General features: G+C 38.7%; 1 protein-coding gene across 3 annotated transcripts; it reads right to left on the bottom strand.

Annotated features, from left to right (window-relative positions):
- Window positions 1-15: 15 nt before the first annotated feature.
- On the bottom strand, window positions 16-19,415 carry LOC148657578 (leukocyte elastase inhibitor-like). 3 transcript variants are annotated; one of them, XM_088644036.1, is made up of 8 exons: window positions 19,109-19,264; window positions 16,981-17,173; window positions 14,948-15,055; window positions 13,653-13,793; window positions 13,189-13,306; window positions 12,403-12,545; window positions 10,921-11,088; window positions 9,676-10,290 (listed from the first exon to the last, which is right to left on the bottom strand). In XM_088644036.1, exons 2-8 carry the CDS (start codon window positions 17,146-17,148, stop codon window positions 9,886-9,888), a joined length of 1,251 nt encoding a protein of 416 aa, XP_088500162.1. In that variant the 5' UTR covers window positions 17,149-17,173; window positions 19,109-19,264; the 3' UTR covers window positions 9,676-9,885. The 3 variants fall into 3 exon arrangements, with proteins under 3 accessions (XP_088500164.1, XP_088500162.1, XP_088500163.1); XM_088644038.1 differs by lacking the exons at window positions 9,676-10,290; window positions 10,921-11,088; window positions 12,403-12,545; ... (1 more) ...; window positions 13,653-13,793; window positions 14,948-15,055 and adding exons at window positions 16-639; window positions 1,334-1,501; window positions 2,002-2,144; window positions 3,635-3,752; window positions 4,079-4,219 and having other exon boundaries at window positions 19,109-19,415; XM_088644037.1 differs by lacking the exon at window positions 14,948-15,055.
- Window positions 19,416-21,136: the final 1,721 nt, after the last annotated feature.

The following is a 21,136-nucleotide window of genomic DNA, read 5'->3' as shown; positions in this document are numbered from 1 at the left end:
TAAGAACCATTCCCATTTTATTTTCAGCTTGTGATTTATTGTTTACATCATTAAACTGAGCAAGACAGAAGAGTTTTCCTAATGGGATACATCGGTTGCATACTATCTCACTCCAGTTTTGCTTATAATGCACATAGTGAAAATTAACTCACAGGATACTACAATCCAATAGAGTTTGGAGCCCGCAGACAGACTTTAGAGGTTATTACTGAAGCACTGGCTGCAACTGGATTCTTAGGGAGAGCAGAACCTGCCGTAGAACAGGATGTGTTGGGATTTGTTATGTCTGATGAAAAACAGGAAGGGGTGATCGGCTGTGAAGTGGGGAATGATCCTGGCACACTCCAACACCATGACAGCTGCAGTAGCTGCAGCAGCCTCAGTGCCCTCCTCGTTAACCTCCACGAAGGACTTGTGCACCACCTTGGACAGAAACAGCTCAGAACCAGAGGACATCCCAGAGAAATCAGACCTTGTGCTGTCAAAGGCATCTACCATGCCCATGCTCTTCAGAACCTCCTTGAGATCATAGGTCTCCTCGAATTTGAGCTTTGGCAGCGACACCTCTACTTCTTCAACGTCCATCATCTCAGGCTTTGTCCATTCCATCAGCTTCCCATAAGTGAGCTCCCTTTCCAGCTTCAAAGAAAGAACACCAGACTGTGTTAAAATTAGAATAACGCAATTTTACAAGAACCTCAAAGCCCTGCACAACAATACACACAATGCCCAACAGAGGCAGAAAGTGAAAACAAAATGAAGTACAGCATTCTTAGTGAAAAAGAGCGAGCAGGGCTATGTTGGACAAACACTTGAGCACAAAAGTCTTTAAAGCAAGGTGTGAAACATGCATCAATTAAACAATTCCATTAGGTACACTGTTAAGCAGAATTTATTAAATTACCTTCCTGCAATCTAATAAAAAATAGGATATTTATACAGTTTGTGCAAATTGGCTACCAGGGATGCAAAGGCATAGAATCAGTTTGCTGTGGCTTCATCTATGAGCTCATTAAATTCTTCTTAAAAAAAAACACTCTTGTCCCTCACTCTTCATCCACATTTCAGTCTCTTTCTTTTTTGAAGTCCTTGGCCTACATGATGCAAAAAAATACTGATCTAAAACATTAACCATTTATTTCACAAACTAAGAACTGTTCCTAGAGAACATGAGTAACAAAGTAATGGAGTTTGACTACTGGTACTTAGTCATGTATGAGCAACTGGCTACAACGTGAATTCTCTCTGGAGTGAGGTGATGCTTTCCTGAAATACCACTGTAAATACAAAACATTTCAGACTGGTTGTGTCCGTCTATCCCACAATGCCTCACCTTTTCCAGTCCTGTGGAGTCGTCTTCAATGGCACTGGGCAGCATGATGAGCATGCTTAACTCTTTTCCTAGGTATGGAAGCTCCAGGATCTGACAGCTGACCTCGGGGATGAATGTGAGCCCAAACTTGGCCTTCAGATACATCATCTGCACGGGCTTGGTCTCATTCTGTAAAGGTTCAGAGCAAAAAGAAGCCATTGTTAATCCCTTCTCACATGGTCTGATGGTGGATATGTTTTTTACACTATATGTTCAATTCCTAATTTTAAATGTAAAATTCTTATATTCTTGATTGGATTTGAAAATGTCAAATTGAACAGATTAACAATTTAATTGAATCAAACAAATTAATCTTCAGATTCTTAATTGCTAGTAGAAATATACTGTAAATCCATAAAAATGACAAATCTAAAAAAATTGTACATTTTTTACATTATATTCAACTATAAGTTGAAAATGTTTTCAAACTCAGCTGAGTAAACAATTCTTTGAATAATTCAGTTAAGATATAAAATTAATTCAGAACATTAGTGCCTCTAATGTTCTATGTCTGCTTTCGATCATTGAGCTTGGCTTGTGGTCTTTGACCGTTACTGCTATGCTCACTGTGGGGATTTTGGGTAATCTCCAAAATGTTTTCTTTTCTCAACGAATGGGGAACTTGTTACCTTGTTCAAATTAAATGGTGCTTCTCTTGTTGCAGCCTCATTAAATTTTTTCTCCCAGTCTCCTTTGAAATAGATGGCGTTCACCAACACAAGCCTGGTTATGCTGTCAATAGTTCCCTTAGCCAGCAGGTCCTTGATTTTTTCTAGAGTAAAAAAAATATCAACACAATAAGCAGTAGATAAATACAGCGTGGCTGTAAAACCTCACTTTAGTGGAAAAGCACAAATGAAAAATGAGCACTGACCAAGTGTGGAGGTGAACCGACAGCAAAACACTGGAAGAGTTGCCCGGACAGGGCTGTACCTAACCACTGCAGAGCTCCCTGTATGTAACCAGTGCAGACACCAACTTGTGCCACAGATAAATCATAACCAACAGGTGGGGGAGATTAAACCACAACATCTCCACAATGTTAGTTAAACATGAGTGGCCTGTGCAGTAAAAAAGGGTTCTTTCTTGGTAACATGGTGGACGCCCCCCTGTGGAATGCTGGGTTGACAGACGTTATGATCCTCGTGTACAATATGAAGTGCTGTCATTTTTATTGATGATGTGATTGATGCTGCCCTGGTAAGAGTTGTTCTATTTTTAATACAGAACTTGTTTTGAGGACCAATGCATTGCATCTTTGTATAGAACATGATCAGTATTTCATGTTTGCATTCTGTGAAATACTCAATCAATTCTAGCGCAGCTTAACTAGATCCGAGTGAAACATTCATGAACCAGGCTATCAGTTAAACAGAATTTCATAGTTGTACCGTATACTCCAAACTACAGCCACTGTTTCAAAGTGTAACTTTTTACCCCAGAACCAACTAAGGATGAACTTTTATTTGATTTTAAAGACGTACTCTATATTTGAAGTAAATAAATACAACTGTAAAAGAATGCAGAAACTAAATTAACATGCACTAAGAAAAGAGATCAGAAAATTCATTCAAATCACAGTTACAAAGATTGTATTATATCTACTGTTAAGAAGTTCATGATTTACAAAAGTCAAAAAGTTAAATGCCTTGTTTTTACTGCTTTCTCTGCGACCTTGGACCTGGTTAGTCAAGATTCACAGACTTACAGTATACATGTCTGCCTGTGTCCCACAGTGCACTTCCTGAATGTCCAATGTGACAAGGTTCGGACAGCAGTTCCACTACTGCTGCCTTGTATCTGACTGTACTGAACCTCCACTTTCTTTCAATCTTTTTATATTACCAAATATGTGGCACAGTGGTTCAATTCCAGACGTGAGGGACTTTCTGCTTGGAGTTATGTTTTCCCATGTTCTCATTGGGTTTCCTCTGGGTGCTCCCGTTTCCTCCCACAGTTCAAAGACGTACTGGTAGGTTTATTGACTTCAAAGTCTAATTGGTCCTGGTGAGTGGGCAGATGTCTTTGAGTTTGTGTCTGCCCTGCAATGGACTGGCGTCCCTTCCAGAGCGTACCCTGCCCTGTGTCTGTCGCATACTGATAGGCTGAGGTTTGGTTGAACCACAGAGAAAAGCCCACCTTCTTCTAGGTTCCACAGGCACTTCTGTGGATTGAAGCACTAAATTATCACAGACTCAAGTGTACAAGAACACTGCTAAATCATCTTTCTTGAACAGGTCCTCTGGTTTCTAAATGTTTTACCTTGAGTCTGCTTCTCCACCCAGGCATTAATGTTCTGTCTGGCTGCCTCTGCTCCAGTAATAAAGTCGACCGACTCCAGCTCAGCCTGGTAGTGCTTCCTGGTCTCTGCGATGTATTGCTACATTCACAAAACGGAGTGGGTGCTGACAAATCTTGCCAATATCACATCTAAGATGGCTCATATTTTCTTACATGTTTGAGATCATTTCCAAAAAAGTTTAGAAGATTACAGTATGACAAGTTCAAGGTGTGCCACACGCAATGCCGTATGTGCAGACATAAAAGGAAATGTTCACGCAAACATATTTTAAAGGAAGAAATAGAAAATGTATTTTATTTCAGAGGAAAAAAAACAACTGTAACAAAAGTGTGTCTGTAAATTTGTCCATACATTATTCTCTAAAGGGTTTAAACATTTACAAATTGAATAAACGCAAAGCTTACCTCTACAAAGTTGAATGATTTCTCCCCATACAGACGGTTGGCCATGCTCAGTTTATATGGGGCTCCTGCTTTGTGGAGTTCAGATATTAATTTGCTGAATTTAACATGGAGGTCATCTTCAACTTCACGGAAGTGGAGGGTCTTGTTAACGGCACAAAACAGAGATTTGTACTCTCAGATTTAGCGTGCAGCAGAAACATAGCATAGTTTTGTTCCAGGTCACAATCAAGTTAATCTTACAAGTGGTAGTTTATAAAGTACCTGAACAGGGTGTGAATACATATTTCAAGAACTAAATTAAGAAATTAGGATGAACTCACTACAAAACCTTGGCCACTACTTAGCACAAGGAGTGTCCAATAAAAATAGGAGACAAACCCGTTGTCAAATTCTGTCAGACATATATATTCCTCATAAAATAGGATTAACAATATTACAGAGATAGCCAAAATGCCTATCCAAGACTGCACATATAAAGTAGGAATAATTATTTTTAAGTCCACTTTGCATGTTACTGGCAAAACAGTAAAACAGGATAAAATAGAACAGTTATATCTTTTTCATCCAAAGAAAGTAGTTAGTAATTTCTAGTTCGTGCGCAAAATTGTTCCACCAGTTAGTAGGCAAAGAAAAAGCATATCAATACCACAACATACCAAAAATTAGGCTATCCCAACCAAAACAAAAGTTTTTTTTAAAGGGGAAAGGAACGGCTATATTTCTGTTTTGGGGTTAGAAGCAGCATTGATGAGTGCAAACCACAATAAAAGTAAAATGTACAATGGTAACTTGTAAAACCACCAATTTACATAACAAATAGACAACATTTCTAGATATGTGCAGCGCCAGATTCTGTGATTCAGGACTTCCAGTGATGTAAAGTGGCCCTATTAAATTGTAAATGAGCAGGCTTGGGAATACATCTCTTTAATTCAATATAAATTTTGCTCTCGACTTTAAGACGGTTCTGCCGATGTTTCCTCTGCAGTTCCCCTTAAAATAAAGTTCTGTTATGAAACACATCTTAAATTAGCAAAAAATGCAAAAGCTGAAACGGAGAAAGAATAACTCAACAATTTCTTTAAAAAGAAACCTACTTAATTTGAGATCAGCTTACAGTATTGATTTAACACATTTACAGTACTGGACTTAAATTTTTCAGGAAAAAAACGTTTCACTGCAATAAGGTACATTTAAAAGTAAACAGATGTAACATGAACAAACCCTGAAAGCTACACATATTAATTGACGAAAACCTTGCAATCATTCACATGGTTCAGATTAATTAAGGTAGTCAATCCAGACCCCACAGCACTGATAGATACAACAGCAACCCTGGAGAGCTTACTGATGCAGCCATTCAAAACAAGTGGGGTACGCTGCAGTATAACGCAGTGGACGTGTCGCATCAAGACGCGATTTAGCGCGTCACACCGCAAATAACCATATGCAAATTCGAGATGTTAATAGTATCCGGAATCACCTTGTAAAACCGCCATGAGGAGCTAATAAAGCTTAACCTCTCATGTACAGCATTTGAGCCGTCACCAGAAAACACCGGTTTCCAATTCCAATCACTGCTGAGGGACAATCTTTATTCAATTAAGAATTTAAGTTGTATACTCTTCAGACTTTTAAATTTAAACTGTGTATTACAGCATGTTAATCATCATACATTAAAAAGTTGGTATATTTTATGAAAGCAAGATTGCACAGTTGGGCAAAAGTACACAGCCTACCTTTATCATAAATATTTTAATTATGCAGAAATATTTTATGCATCAAGGTCTTTACCGAAGATATTACTAATAATGAAGGACCTTGGACAAGCTGTAAACTCAAAGTATTTCCCTGGTCCACATTCTTTGTAACTGTCTTTGTAAACAAAAAGACTTTTTGTCAATGAAAAAATAAAGTAACACCACAGCACTTCGTTGATCCGATCACGCATTTGTTCCCAATCATAAGTAAGTCTTGAGAATCTCCGATTCACCATGCCTTTCACATGCTCATAAAAGATATTAATTTAGGAACATAAACATATTACTGTATGTAAACTGTACTGTATATGGCTGGTCTCGGTACTTTAAAGAAAAAATACATACTGTACCAGTCTTCCATTTCTCCCTAAACATTTGAAGCATCAAAGTCTTACATGTGGTTATTTCGGAAACGTTTTTACGTGCTCCTTCTGACCATATTACTGTATGTTTATATACTTTGTGAAAAGTGATCGTTTTAACCTTTTCCGCTAATATGCTCGTTATCAAAAGCATTTTAGAATTGGATTAATAGGGAATATAATATGGATTTGCATATCTAAATAAAATAATAAACGATATAACTATATTAATGTACTGTTGCACAACCAGCAGTATAAGACTTTCAATTGATACAGTATGTGTATGGCTGTTTCAGTAGTTGTCCCATGACTTGCCTTGGTGGTGTGATAGCTTAAGTGACTGATTTATAACCCTGAGGTTGGGTGTTCAAACCCAGCTATTGCCATGAGTTTTCTTTTAACAAAGAAACATTTCTTTGAAAAACTAAAATAGCAAATATTATTGGCATTATATTGACCTTTTTTATATTTCTACATATCACAACATGTTCATACTGTATGTACACAGCGGTACTGCAGGGTGTAGGGCGCAAATCCACATGAGCCCTACATTAATATTGTGCATTCGCCTGGCACTGCGCGGTTTTCATCTCTCTCTCCCACTGCGGCAGTGCTGGCTGTGCCGAATTTAACTGGTTTCACAGGTATTTTCAAAGTAGAATAGGGTGAGTCTTCCAATGAAAGACACTCCACCATCCCCCACGGATACATGTTTTCTTAGAAAAATGATTCACAATGCAAAGCTGTGTCAGTCATCTGTGTAAAAAAACAGGTTTGAACACCATTGGTGATGTTTTTAAGACGCTGCTGAGTAAAGTCTAGGAATTTTCCTGCTGCATTCATCTGTGCTGCAGATATGATCTAGCTGAGAACAAGAGAGGCAAATTACAATTAAGATGACTCAATAGTGAATTCTGAGGCCAGGATGGTATCTACTGGCCTCTATCTAGTTGTGAGTTGCAGGTGATATGGCTGCTTGTAGGAGGTGAACCTCTTACAATCTAGAGAGAAAAGCCAGTTTCCCCTTATGCTGCAACAGGCTTCCATAATTATCAAGCAGACTCAAGACCATCCAACTAATGGGCGTTTCTTTTTAGCGCAAAGAAATACAAATAGAAAACAGATTTGAGAAAATACAGAACTGCTCGACACATCAGTCACGTGAAACAACATCTAATGGCTCTTTAAAGTTACAGTAAAATCTAAGTACGTTGCAGAATTACTCATGTACCAAAACAGATTAATGTAAATAATACCAATTATTATTACTGCACATTCTTATTTACGTATTGTACCATAGAATCAAAGCGGCAATACATGAAAACGAGTGACCCAAACTACCAGAAACAAAGCAATGTGAAGTAGGCTTCCCTTGAATACAGTCAGGTTCGGCTCTTCTGAACACTTACTGTCTGGGTTCAGGCTTTTGCAGTTACTCTGAGGGTAGCAGACGCTGAAATTTCAGCCCTTTACTTTCACACACCTACTGGTACCAACCACGCCTATTTCTTTTGTAAACTGCGATTCAGCGTTTTGCTGTATTACACCTGTGTCGGCTTTTTCTTCTGCATCAGGACGTTCAGGTGGGAGGAAGACGGGAAATGATTAATGTTATTACGTCGTGATTGTTTCCCGAATCCTTGCTTCTCCCGGCTCAGGTTCTCCATGTGTGTGGTCCTTTTAATTGTTCATGTCCTTGCTGTACTGCGTTTGTTAATCGATGCCGTGTACCGGGATCACTGAAATCACATTTTGTATCCTACCTTTTCGTGCTCTTTTGACTGGCGTTGTTGTGAACTTTTGCACGATTTTTAACCTTCGTTTATCACAACCAGTAGGTCCCTCACCTCTGTCGAGGATGGTGTAGGTGGATTATATTAAGTCATTTTTATGGGAGGGGAGGAAGTAAATATATTTCTCGTGCAGGTTGCGCTCGCCTCCGATATGTCAAGTTCTCCCTCCTTTACACCCGCATTTGTTGGCGGTCGCTGTACAACGTGTTGTGTGCAGTCCTAGAATTCTTCTTTTTGTTTGGCATTACCCTATCTCTACATTCACGTCTGTGCAAACGGACACACAAATACTTCAAAATACACTTTTCCTGCATTCTGCTGTGTAATTCCAAAATCAATTGTATTCGACGTGTAAGCATACTGCGGTCTAAAAGCTTTTGAAGTTTTTGTGCTTAATTTAAGATTAAACGAGTGACCAACAATAACAGTAACAGTAACCCAACAGTAGATAATTAAGTCTGTCTAGTCATGGCAAATGTATTTCGTTCAATGTTTAAAGAGTCGGCACAAACCCTATGTACAGTACATGCTTGTGCAGTTTCACGAGTGCTGTCTTTTGCATACCTGAAGTAGAGCACAGTGCGAGTGAGCAATACTGAGTTAAACGCGTTTGTCGTTTTTGTGACAAGTAGATGGCACGGCTTTCCATACGTGCTGTCTGTTATTCTTGACATGAAACTACAGAAACATGTACTGTACATGTAAATTCCTGTAGTAATGAAAGAAAATAAAATATTATATACAGTATGGAAAAACTGTGTATATGTTCCAAAGGTTTGAGGGTAGGCTGCTCATATTCTTGACAAGCCTGGCATGTCAGCACAGCATCTCATTTTTATCTTCTGCATTTCATTGGTTGTTGATGGAATATGGTGATCGGTTAAAAAATAATTATACACTTAACAGGGAAGGTCTAGAAGAAATGCTGTGAAAAAAATTGTTCAAGCGATATTCACCAATTACTTCAATGCAGTCAGGTTTCACAAGGCATTACTGAAGGTACAGGGACCATCCTGACTCTGTGAATGGAAGAATAGAACCACTAGAGAGCAGTGATGTTCTAAACTTCTTTTTCCCAGCTTGCACTTCAGTAAGCGCTGATGCCCTGACGTCACTATCCTCCACTTTGGGGTCACTCAGACGTGGCATTTGGGATGTTTAGATCTCACTGACCCTTAAGGAGATGCAATAAATTATAAAAGTAATTAAGAGGAGTTCAATCATTTTTTCTCATGTTTGCTTGTGGGGATGATAATACTTGTGAGCATGAGCAGTGTAGAGGTCCCTTCGACACAAAACAAGGAGCCAAATACTGGCTCTGCTGTTAGCCTCCACTACACCGTTCTAAAGATCAGTGGTGAAACCAGAAGACACAAGAAGAAACTATATCCTAGATGAGGCTGAACCTTGGTCAGGCCACTAACCAGCAGAAACCGGGATTCCCCAGATGGGAAAACTGGCAGCATACCAAAACATCTGGCGGTACGATCCTGTGTGTATGTGCATGTACTATATGTATAATGTAAAATGGGCATCTTTTTAAAATTAATTTCCCTTTAAAGATTAGCCAGTTGCATCTGAGTCTCTTGTAATTGTACTCTGATTGAGAGCAGCAAGGAAAACAACTGTGCAGTCAGGGACACACAGACAAAAAACAAATAAGTGACTGTTACAGTCCCATGTTAATTTCATCATGCGATTTATTATTTATATCATTAAAGACAGCAAGACCATTAGGAGAGTCTTCCTGACACGGCAGATCTGTTGCATATTATAATATAGTAGTTGTGTTTATAAGGCACTCAGTTAATTTGAACACACTGTAATCCAATAGAGTTTGGAGCCTGCAGACTATAGAGGTTATTACTGAAGCACTGGCTGCAACTGGATTCTTAGGGAGAGCAGAACCTGCCGTAGAACAGGATGTTTTGGGATTTGTTGTGTCTGATGAAAAACAGGAAGGGGTGATTGGCCGTGAAGCGGGCAGAGATCATGGCACAACGCATCATCATGACGGCTGCGGTGGCGGCGGCAGCCTCGGTGCCCTCCTCGTTGACCTCCACGAAGGACTTGTGCACCACCTTGGACAGAAACAGCTCAGAACCGGAGGACATGCCAGAGAAATCAGACCTCCCACGGTCAAAGGCATCTACCATGCCCATGCTCTTCAGGACCTCCTTGAGATCATAGGTCTCCTCGAACTTGAACTTTGGCAGCGACACCTCTACTTCTTCAATGTCCATCATGTCAGGCTTTGTCCATTCCATCAGCTTCCCATAAGTGAGCTCCCTTTCCAGCTTCAAAGAAAGCACCAGACCATGAGACTGTTGTAATAATGCAATTTTACAAAAACCCCAAAGCCCTGAACAACACACACACACAGAACAGGCAACAGGCAACAGGCAACAGGCAACAGGCAACAGGCAACAGGCAACAGGCAACAGGCAACAGGCAACAGGCAACAGAGGCAGAATGTGAAAGGAAAATAAAGTACATAAAACTTTAAGCAAAAAGGTCTTTGAAGCAAGGTGTGAAACATGCATGTGCTTTAGAATTTTGACAATTGTTGGTGTAATAGAGGACTCCGTCGCTGAGAGTCTCCCTGTCCGTGGAGTGTGGAGTGAAGCTGGCTCTCTTTAGTTTTCTCTCTCAGGTCTTCCACATGATGATGTGGTCAACCACTTGAGTTTGAGAAACACCACTGTTATACATCATTTGCACCTATTTCACAAATGTACTCAGAAGTGTTTCTAGAAAGCATGAGCAATGAATGTTGAAATGTTTGAAGTGAAATCCTGCGACAGCGAGTCTTTTCTACAGCCCTGGAGTCACATTCAGTATGTGACCTCTGGTAATTGGTCACTTCCGAACAACTGGCCACCATCTGAATTGCATTTCTGAAATACCTCTATCCCACAATGCCTCACCTTTTCCAGTCCTGTGGAGTTGTCTTCAATGGCACTGGGCAGCATGATGAGCATGCTTAACTCTTTTCCTAGGTATGGAAGCTCCAGGATCTGACAGCTGACCTCGGGGATGAATGTGAGCCCAAACTTGGCCTTCAGATACATCATCTGCACGGGCTTGGTCTCATTCTGTAAAGGTTCAGAGCAAAAAGAAGCCATTGTTAATCCCTTCTCACATGGTCTGATGGTGGATATGTTTTTACACTATATGTTCAATTCCTAATTTTAAATGTAAAATTCTTATATTCTTGATTGGATTTGAAAATGTCAAATTGAACAGATTAACAATTTAATTGAATCAAACAAATTAATCTTCAGATTCTTAATTGCTTGTAGAAATATACTGTAAATCCATAAAAATGACAAATCTAAAAAAATTGTATTTTATAATGTGATTATGCTGATAAATTGAAAAAGACCAAAAATATATATATTTTTAACTCAATGGCAATTTTTCTGTCCTTTACCTTCTAAGTTGTTAAAACAAAGTTGCTGACAGACTCCCAGCTCTCAGAACACAAAGACCATTGACATGTTGACAATGTTAGCTAATTGTGAAGCTGTTCTCTGGCCAACAGGAGACAGCAGCTCTATCTCTCAGCTGTCTATATTCTTAAGTTTGCAGATCACTGTGGGTGGCGAGTTACGGTCATTCTGCTGATACGTTGGGTGTTTGTTCAATATCATTTCTAGTGTTGAAGCCTCTGCACTGTCTGCACCTTGAGGGTATTCTGTCCTTCAAACTGACAATTCACTGTTTTTTTTTAACTAAACTGACAACTGTTGAAACAGAACTTCTATGATCCTTGTGCTGACTACATCATATATTTTGGAATGGGTTTTATACAGATTTAATCAAATAATTTAAACTCAATTTGGAGTAAGAACATGAAGGACCTTGTGTTTAATGAAAATCACATGGCTTTTCCCAAGGAACAATATCAATCAATGTCCAATGAGGTATTAATATGAAATCCGACAGTAAGTTTGACATCTTTCCATTTTGTGTTCCAATGTTTTGTTTTTTTTTTTAACACTGTGATGTCTTAAGCAATCCAGACAAACCTTAAAACAAGAATCACTGAGGCTGAAAAAGACAGGCTAACTGCTTTATCTCAATCACAAGGTGAAAGCTGTATTGTTTCATCATACAGAACATTTCAACTAAAGTTATTTCAATAACTTTGAAAATTGTTTTAAAGTCAATGAAGTAAAAAAACTGTATAATCCAGTTAGAATATAAAATGAATGCAGAACAGGTTCTGACTTGTTGTTAAGTCTTTGTGCTAACTGATGTTTGCTTCTTTGGTGATCTGAATGTTTGCATTAGTTTATTGAGCTTGGGCTGAGGTCTTTGACAGCTAGTAGTATGGTCACTATGGGGGTTTGTGTTGTGATCCCTGAAATGTTTTTTTTTTGCTCACTGGCTGTGGCACTTGTTACCTTGTTCAACTTAAATTGTGCTTCTCTTGTTGCAGCCTCATTAAATTTTTTCTCCCAGTTTCCTTTGAAATAGATGGCGTTCACCAACACAAGCCTGGTCATGGTGTCAATAGTTCCCTCAGCCAGCAGGTTCTTGATTTTTTCTAGAGTAAAAAAAATATCAACACAATAAGCAGTAGATAAATACAGTGTTGCTTTAAGACTTCACTTTACTGGAAAACACAAAAAATTAGCATTGACCAAGTGTGGAGGTGAACTGACAGCAAAACACTGGAAGAGTTGCCCGGATAGGGCTGTACATAATCACTGCAGAGCTCCCAGTATGTAACCAATGCAGACACCAACTTGTGCTGGTCAACAGATAAACTAAAACCAGCAGATGGTGGGGATTAAACCCATACCTACAAAAGAAAGGGACCAAAACCATTAAGCTTTTTTCTGGTTTCCCACAACATTAGTTTAGCATGAATTGCCTGTGCAGTAAAATTGGATGTTCTGGGTAACAGGGTGGATGTTCATTTTTGGATTTCATCTTCATCTCAGTCTGATCACCCGCCCAAGCTGCGATGGTGAGAAAGGCAGCTGAAAGAGGGCAAAATGTTCCTGCACACCTGTTCAGCTGGAACAGAATTAGAGCACATAGCTCAAGGCCTGCATAAGAATATAACAGCAGGTTCCACAACCACTATTGTGGATTGAAGCACCAAATGATCAAAGATTCGAGTTTATCAGTACACTGCTGGATCGCCTTTCTTGAACAGGTCCTCTGGTTTCTAAATGTTTTACCTTGAGTCTGCTTCTCCACCCAGGCATTAATGTTCTGTCTGGCTGCCTCTGCTCCAGTAATAAAGTCGACCGACTCCAGCTCAGCATGGTAGTGCTTCCTGGTCTCTGCGATGTATTGCTACATTCATAAAACAAGAGTGAATACTTGAAAATAGATTGCGGACAACTCTTGCCAACATCACATCTGAGAAGGCTCATATTTTCTTATATGTTTGAGATAATTTACTACCATGTTTTTAAGATCATCAAGTTCTAGGTGTGCCACAGGCAATACTGATGTACAATATGTCATAACAGGAAAAGCTCACACAAACGCTTATCTAGAAACATATTTTAAAGACAGAAATTTAGAATATCTTTCATGAAAGAGGTAAAACTCTGAATCAAGGTGCCTGTAAATTTGTCCATACATTCTTTTCTAAAGGAGGTAAACGTTGAAGAAAATGAATACATGCAAAGCTTACCTCCACAAAGTTGAATGATTTCTCCCCATACAGACGGTTGGCCATGCTCAGTTTATATGGGGCTCCTGCTTTGTTGAGTTCAGAGATCAGTTTGCTGAATCCGACATGGAGGTCATCTCCAGCTTTACTGAAATGGGCGGTCTAGTTAAAAGCAAAAAAATAGAGATGTTATTCTACTCTCAGACCTAGTGTGCAGCAGAGACACAGCACAGTCTTGTTCCAGTTCACAATTTAAAACTGAGCAAGAAGGACACCACATCTTATTTTCTTGTTAACACTTTCGAAGAGTTATAAGAAAAGCAAAATCTAAAAAAAATGTACAAAAGTCTTTCATTTACCTCAGCTACATGAGCTATGAGCTACATGAGCCAATTATTTGTGTCAGGGGGAAACTTTCACCCCATTACCTGCAATTATTTAGATAGCTATAAAAAAAATTACACTTCCAATGAGCCAATGGCACAATGTGAACACTGGAACAAAGACTGACAATCTGCCCACAGTTCAAAATTAAAAGCAAAGAAAGGAAATCCCAAAACGTTGACACCTGTAATACCGTCTATATTATACTCTCAAGACATATGTTCTGGCACCTCATTCAGAAGCAATGTTTTTGTCTAAAACGTCCTGAATGCCCATTAATCTTTCAACTGACAATTAACATTTCACAGTGTAAAAAGTACTTGAAAGGGGTGTGAAGAAATTTCCACAACACCATTGATAAATTAGGAAATGAATGAACTCACTACAAATTCTTAGATACTACTTAGAATGATAAGCATCCAAATAACAAGGAGACAAACTTGTCATCAAACACTGTGCAACAAACATTATTAGTTACACTTCATAAACTAATGATAATCAATATTTCAGAGGTGTGCCAAAACGCATGTTTGTGACTGCGCATATCAAGTGGCAATAATCATTGTCCACTTTGCATTTAACTGGGAAAAAAAACAGCAAAATAACACACAACAGTTCAACCTTTTAATCCCAAGAAAGCAGTTAGTACTTAAGCAAAGAAAAAGCACATTAATACCACAGCATACAAATGAGGCTAAAAGAAAATTACCCCAAACATAAAGGAAAAACCATGACATGGATTGCTGGTCATAAAGCCAAAAGTATAACTCCTCCCGAGGAGATACAGTATAAAAACCCTTTTCCCCACACCAGTTCTGTTAAAATTCAGTGACTTTGGGCTATAAAGATCAAGAGGCCTTGCACTGCTCCCAGCTCATGCTTAATAACAGCCCAGGAGCCCAGAGGACATCCATCTTTGAGGGATGTACCACCTTTTTCTGCTTCTGCAGGAATTTAGGAACTTGCACGTTTTGTGTTTGTTGCTGTAGATGTAGATGGCCATCGGCCTTGGTCATCTCCGATTTCACAAAACGAAGCACCTAACATCAAGATCAGTGAAACCGTTACGACATTTAGCATTTACAGCAATATCTCAATATCAGAAAGTTTTACTTTTTCAACACGTCGAAGCTATTTGTGTTGCATGCATGTATTAATTATTCAGCTAAAAAACCACACAATCATTCATTCGTTTGTGTCTTTTCAGGTGGACTGAAATTTTTCTTGTTGCATTATTAGTGAGTAGAAGATATATAGTAGTTAGCAGGTTATTAGTACAGATTGTTTCTCAACTCAAGAGTAGAAAAGCCTATCTCTATGGGTGAAAAAAAGGTGAATCCAGAATCTATATTATGTTATGAATAACACAGCTTATTTACTAAAGCTCAGTATACAGTATATTGTTAAGGACACAAATAAAACATAAAACAAATCATCCATTTTGAAAGTGTGACTACAGAAAGTTGGTACACATGATTGCAAGATGTTTACCTCCTATCAGATCGTCAGATATGTTGATCATCAGACCATCTGTGTATACTGTATTACAACATGAACAACACAGAGAGCATACACTACATTGGAACTGGAAAAAAAACCTTGACGGGTTTTTTTTTTTTGTGTTTACGGTCATCCGTTTTGAAATTAGTTTCATATGAAGATAATTTACAAATAAAAAAAAAACGTTTCTGTTCTGTGCAGCAACGAGCGTTAATGCTAGCTGGAGGAGAGGAACTCCTTCTGATGATTTCACCCAGAGTACTGCGTCACTACAAGAGTCCTGGGGTTGCTGCTGAGGCAATCCACACTCAAAGCTGAGCTTCAGGTTCAACAGAGTGACGTGTGGGCTACAGAGTTCAACACCTGGAGTTAGTGCCTTTACTGAGTGGAATACTCAGTGGCCCCTAAAAACAAAACCGACATTTCATACAGATTCTGTATGGAGTGGTTGTTGGACTCAGTCAAACACAAAGATCTAATACGCTGTAATTGTTATGCTGAGCAATGTGTGTATTTCTAACAGGGACCAACATTGGACTTCTAAAAAGTCTGAGCACTTTAAATGAATGCATATCCTGTATATATAATGTCTATAGGTTATATTTCAAATATGGTTGGGCTAAAGTACTCAAGTACTACAACTATGATTGCTCAAGCCCTTGTATTATTTGAGTAGTCAAAAAATAAAATCTCTTCATAAATCAATTATTGTGACATTTTTAATGTATAATATACTGTCTTATTGGGCGTGTTAACTTAGTACATCACGTTAGTTAATGAGTTAAATGGAAGGGGCTCTTGGCTACAGTTTTCTACAGTACACAAACGGACAGTGTCAGCATTCAAAGTGGCAAAACAGCCAGTTTCGTGATGTACAGTAAAGTACCACCTGAGATGGACAAATCTAGAAATTCTTCTGGATGGAAATACCGTATGAAGGTCAGAATAAAGCAAACATTGTGTGCAGAACCGGCTACCAGCAACAGGCACTGATGTGATGCTTTTTCTTACAAGAAAACAAGACATTTAATAAGGAATGGATGATTTAATAATCAACAGAATTAATAACAGGAAAACAGAGGTGAATGAGCATGACAGGCCTAATGCCCTTCTCTTGCTTGCTGCCTTTCTGGAATAAACTGGAAAAAGAGTAGGTCCACTGTCCAGTCAGGAAGGAACTGCATACTCCACCTTTTCAAGAATGGCTGTGATGCCCTTTCCCTCCCAACTCTCAATTTCCAGTAGTAATCTATATGAAGCAAGACTGCAGAAGAAGTGCACAGATTCCTGAACAGCAATTAGATTGTAGGTATGGACTGCACGTCCAAAACTGGCAGATGTTTATCTTAGACAGTTGTATGGGCAACTGTTTGGCTGTGCCAGCTGTATTCACTACTACTAAGGCAAGGACGTGAGCAGAGCGTACTGGGTTCAGTCACAAGTGACTCACTGTGTCTGCACTAACCTGAGCCATCTCTGTGGCTGTGTTCCCCCGAGCCCCCAGATACACCATAGCCAGGGCAGAGGAGATGCTGAGTGGGGAGAAGAAGACATTGCCAGTTCTATTATCAGCACTGAGCTTCTTGAAAAGGTCCAGGGAGAAGTTGGTATTGGCACTGGCCACAGATTCCATTTTCAGCCTCCTAGAAAAAAGAGAACTGACAGAAACACAGAAAAATAACAGAATTAACACCAGATATCCTTTATCTGTTGTAGCTCAATCACATCTCGAACCAAAACCCACTGAACGTTTTCATCAACGTGCATCTGAAGAGCACAGAAGAGTTAGGGTCTCGTCAATGTTCCACTTCAATCATTAGGAATACTCTCACTATACTTGAATGGGACGCTCTTTTTTACAGCTCATACTTTTTTACAGTTTTGCAAATACCTATTCCAGTTCCTTTCTACAGTTTGTCTTTCTTTTATTGTATTATTAATCCTATCCCTAATTCCAGGTTACAATTCTTAAATGACAATTGACTGTTGGTCTTCTTCATATTCTTAGATTTTGTTTAGCAGCCTACCATTGATTTATTTTTTAATAAAGTGCTTTGAGCCGGTGTACTACGAAAAACCCAAACTACAGAGAGCAACTGCATGAAAACGTATTCACCACAGCATCTGCAATTTACAGGGGTTTTTTTTTTATGTGCGACAGATTCAGACCAGGGCCCAAATGAATCACCAATAATAGAAAGCAGATTGAGAGGAACACAAACAATGTCTTGCACCACACAACAGAAAAATCAACTGTTGAGCTGTGTAAGACACCAGAGTTAAAAAAAAAAAAGTCAAGTGGCTTCTTACGGTTTTCTGTTTAGACTTCTCCATGTGCTGTATGTTGTACTGGGGGCTCCTAAAAGAGCACATTTCTGAAGTATTACATGAGGTGGAAGCTATGCTGTGGGACTGCGCTTTGTTTTTTGATTGATAAAAACATATTTGATTGATCCTAAAGGACAACAACAGGTACTGAATCTACAGACCTCACTACATACAGTAAGAACACTACAGTTGAGTACAGTGGGAAACAGAGGTAATACAAGTTACTTTGACAAATATTTATCGGCTTTGTCAATAAGAAAGTCTGGGCCTGTACTTGACAAATGACATATTTCTGGTATCTAAAGCATTTTCTTTCACCAGGGTTTTCATAGTCCACACCCTCACACAGCACAATGGAATTTACAAACGTAACAAGCAGCATAAATTAAGCATCAATGTTAAGGTATTTGTACACTTCTCAAAGTTCACACATGTCAAATTCTGTGTCCATCTGAAAATGCAATATAAAGATATCAGTCTCTGGTAAGTTTTCCTAATGGTTATGAAATGAACGTTTAGATTCAGGATAAAGTTGGGACGTTTTGCACGTCGGTCACTTCTAGTTTAACAATCGTGCTTTTTTTCTCCATTTAAATACATACGTACCTCGAAAAATACAGTATAACCACTTAATCATCTGTAAAATGCTAGTACATCATACCTTTATATGTGAGGGCACTGACAGAACTTTTAGAAAAGATTTAAAAGATAAACACTTTAAAGGAAACCAGGTGGCGTAGTTTCTTTAATGTCTAATCGCAATTTCACTTTTAAAAACCGCTCCCTGCGATTCCCCAAAAGGGATCTCAGAACAACCATTTCTATCAGTTCAAAACACTTAAGCTACTTTGACGCACTTTTAAACAGGCTTTTAACTAAAACTCAGCAATTGATTTTATTAACGACTTCTTAATTACATTTAAACCAGTTTCCGGTTAACTTTAGTGAGCTGTTAAATGTGATCCGCTGAATAATATACTCTTCTTCACCCGAGTGCGCCCTGCTCTGTCACCTACATTAGAGCCGTCTTTCACCTGTCAAACAAAGTCTCAGTGCGTTACAGAATGACATTCATGTAGCAAAACAGAACAACATAAATAATATTAATAATTGTTACTACACTTTCTTATTTTTAAGTATTATACGATGGCATCAAAGCGACAATCCGTGAAAACGAGTGATCACAACCAACTGAAGCAATTAAATCTCATGACACAGTATGCATTGCTTAAACACAGCCAGGTTGGACATTTCTGAACACTTACTGTATCTACAGTATGTCTCTTGACTTAACAATATGCCAGCTTCTCAGAGGACAGAAGACACCGAAACTCCAGCCCTTCGCCGTCATATACTGTAGATACTGACTCCAGACACGCCTCTTATTAAACTGTGTTTCCGTGTTGTGCTGCTTCCCTACGGCGACTCCATAAGATAAAACAGTACACGACTGAAATAATTGTAATTTAAAGTTGTTGTTTTTTTTAATATGACTGTGTAGTTTCAACAACCGTCAGCTCACACATTCGCACATAATATACCTGTATATACTGGGATAATAGAGACACCAAATCTCTAATATTCAAATATCCGTCACCAGTCTTACGTAATGTGGAGGAAAAACGTGTCACGTGAAATCTGTTTTAAAGCTTAGGTCCTTTTACTGGAAAGTAATCAAAAGCAGTGAACAATAAAGTGTGAAAGTCAAAGTATTATGAATGGGGACTTCTGTACCGTTCAGACCTGAACAGCGAAGTGTTAGGAAAAGACCAATACCTATTCAGATCAATTAGTAAACTAGTAAAAGGCGCCCAAGCGAAATCGAACCCAGGGCCCAATTAGTGTCATTGCTCACTAACGGGACTCTAGACTACACGCAGGTTGAGGGTTGAAATACAAGCTGGAGACGTGAACCCATCGGGCCAGAACGGGTCACGGTTCTAGAGGGGAAAAAAAACTTCAATAAAAGTACAGTATCCCCCCCCAAACAGCCAGCCGTACAAACAGGTACTATAAAGGACATCATAGCAAAAGTAAATCTAACTTAATTATCATCCCGTGATGAAGAGATGTGGTTATGTCGTGATTAGAAAATTGCCTCTCCGATTGGAGTATTCAATAATTCCTGGCTGGGATTATTATTATTATTATTATTATTATTATTATTATTATTATTATTATTATTATTATTATTATTATTATTATTATTATTTGCGGACTGATAAAGGCAGAAGGACAGACCAACAATCCACTCTATGAGATGAGATTCGCTTTTACGAGAGTAAACGTGAAGGTTTTTTAAATATTTCTTGGTATTTCTTTCCGTATTATATATAGCAACTTCAATCCCACACGCTAAGGCGCTTTCTACAATAAATAACCGGGAGGCCCCTGGGTTAAAACCATCAAGTGTAATGGAGGATGACCTTGTACATTCTCGCCTGCATCTTGCTGCAATCGATACGCATCGTGTTCGTAATGTTAGTGTAATAAACGGGTGCAGTGGCCGGGTTTGATGAGGGTCGTTTTCAGGCACATTGGGGAATATAGCGCCTCTCCACAGGCTGCAAACTGCGCTGCATCCTCTATGGGTTACAGTGAGTTTCAAGAAGGTATTTCTTTTTATATCAACTAACGTTTTCTCAAGTAATATATTTGATTATTTTTTTTATTTGAACAATAAAACATATCAAATTACCCAAGACGATTACGTGTTGGAGTCTTTTATTTTGAAATACTCAGTAGGCCCTCCGACAGGAAGTTGGTCCTTTTTTGTTGCAATAATTGTTGCGACTATCACAGGGCGAGTCAACATTTTTTTAAAATACATTTTATTTATGCTTAACAAAAGAACAAAAATTACAATACAAACAAGAGTACATATAACAATTCAAGACAACAATATCGTCAGGGGTACATATTACTATATAAATTCAAGTTATGAAAAAAGGTTAAACAAATTAAATAAAAATAATGTCCGCACTGCTTTCATATTTTTGCACTTCGAAATACACTGCAAATACCCCCTTACTTCCATTTTAAAATGGTCAGACAAAGGGTCCTTCCCAGACCACTTCATTTTATGTCTATAATAACGCGCTATTATAATAATTAAATTACAGGGCGAGTCAACTGTCCATCTGAATCATGGTACACATGTAGCCTCCTTTTATCATTTAGATTCTGTAGGAGCTCTTACTAGAGCTCACGGAGGCGCAGTGTAACGAGTGCCAAATCTATAATTTGCACCAAAAAAAAATGTGGTGAAACAGGTCCAAATCCAACGAGGGCGG

The sequence above is a fragment of the Lepisosteus platostomus genome, chromosome 8 (genome assembly GCF_059453375.1).
Source record: "Lepisosteus platostomus isolate fLepPlt1 chromosome 8, fLepPlt1.hap1, whole genome shotgun sequence".
In the NCBI taxonomy this organism is placed as follows: domain Eukaryota; kingdom Metazoa; phylum Chordata; class Actinopteri; order Semionotiformes; family Lepisosteidae; genus Lepisosteus; species Lepisosteus platostomus.
Note: the sequence above shows the minus strand (reverse complement) of the source record. Positions and strands in the feature narration are given on the sequence as shown.

What these genes read in the sequence shown, in the direction of transcription:
- LOC148657578 (XM_088644036.1), bottom strand. Translation starts at nt 17,148, where the DNA reads ATGGAATCTGTGGCCAGTGCCAATACCAACTTCTCCCTGGACCTTTTC. An exon ending in AATCATTCAACTTTGTGGAG is followed by an intron (nt 13,307 to 13,652) that starts GTAAGCTTTGCA and finishes TTATGAATGTAG; the next exon opens with CAATACATCGCAGAGACCAG. An exon ending in CACAATTTAAGTTGAACAAG is followed by an intron (nt 11,089 to 12,402) that starts GTAACAAGTGCC and finishes GAACCTTTACAG; the next exon opens with AATGAGACCAAGCCCGTGCA.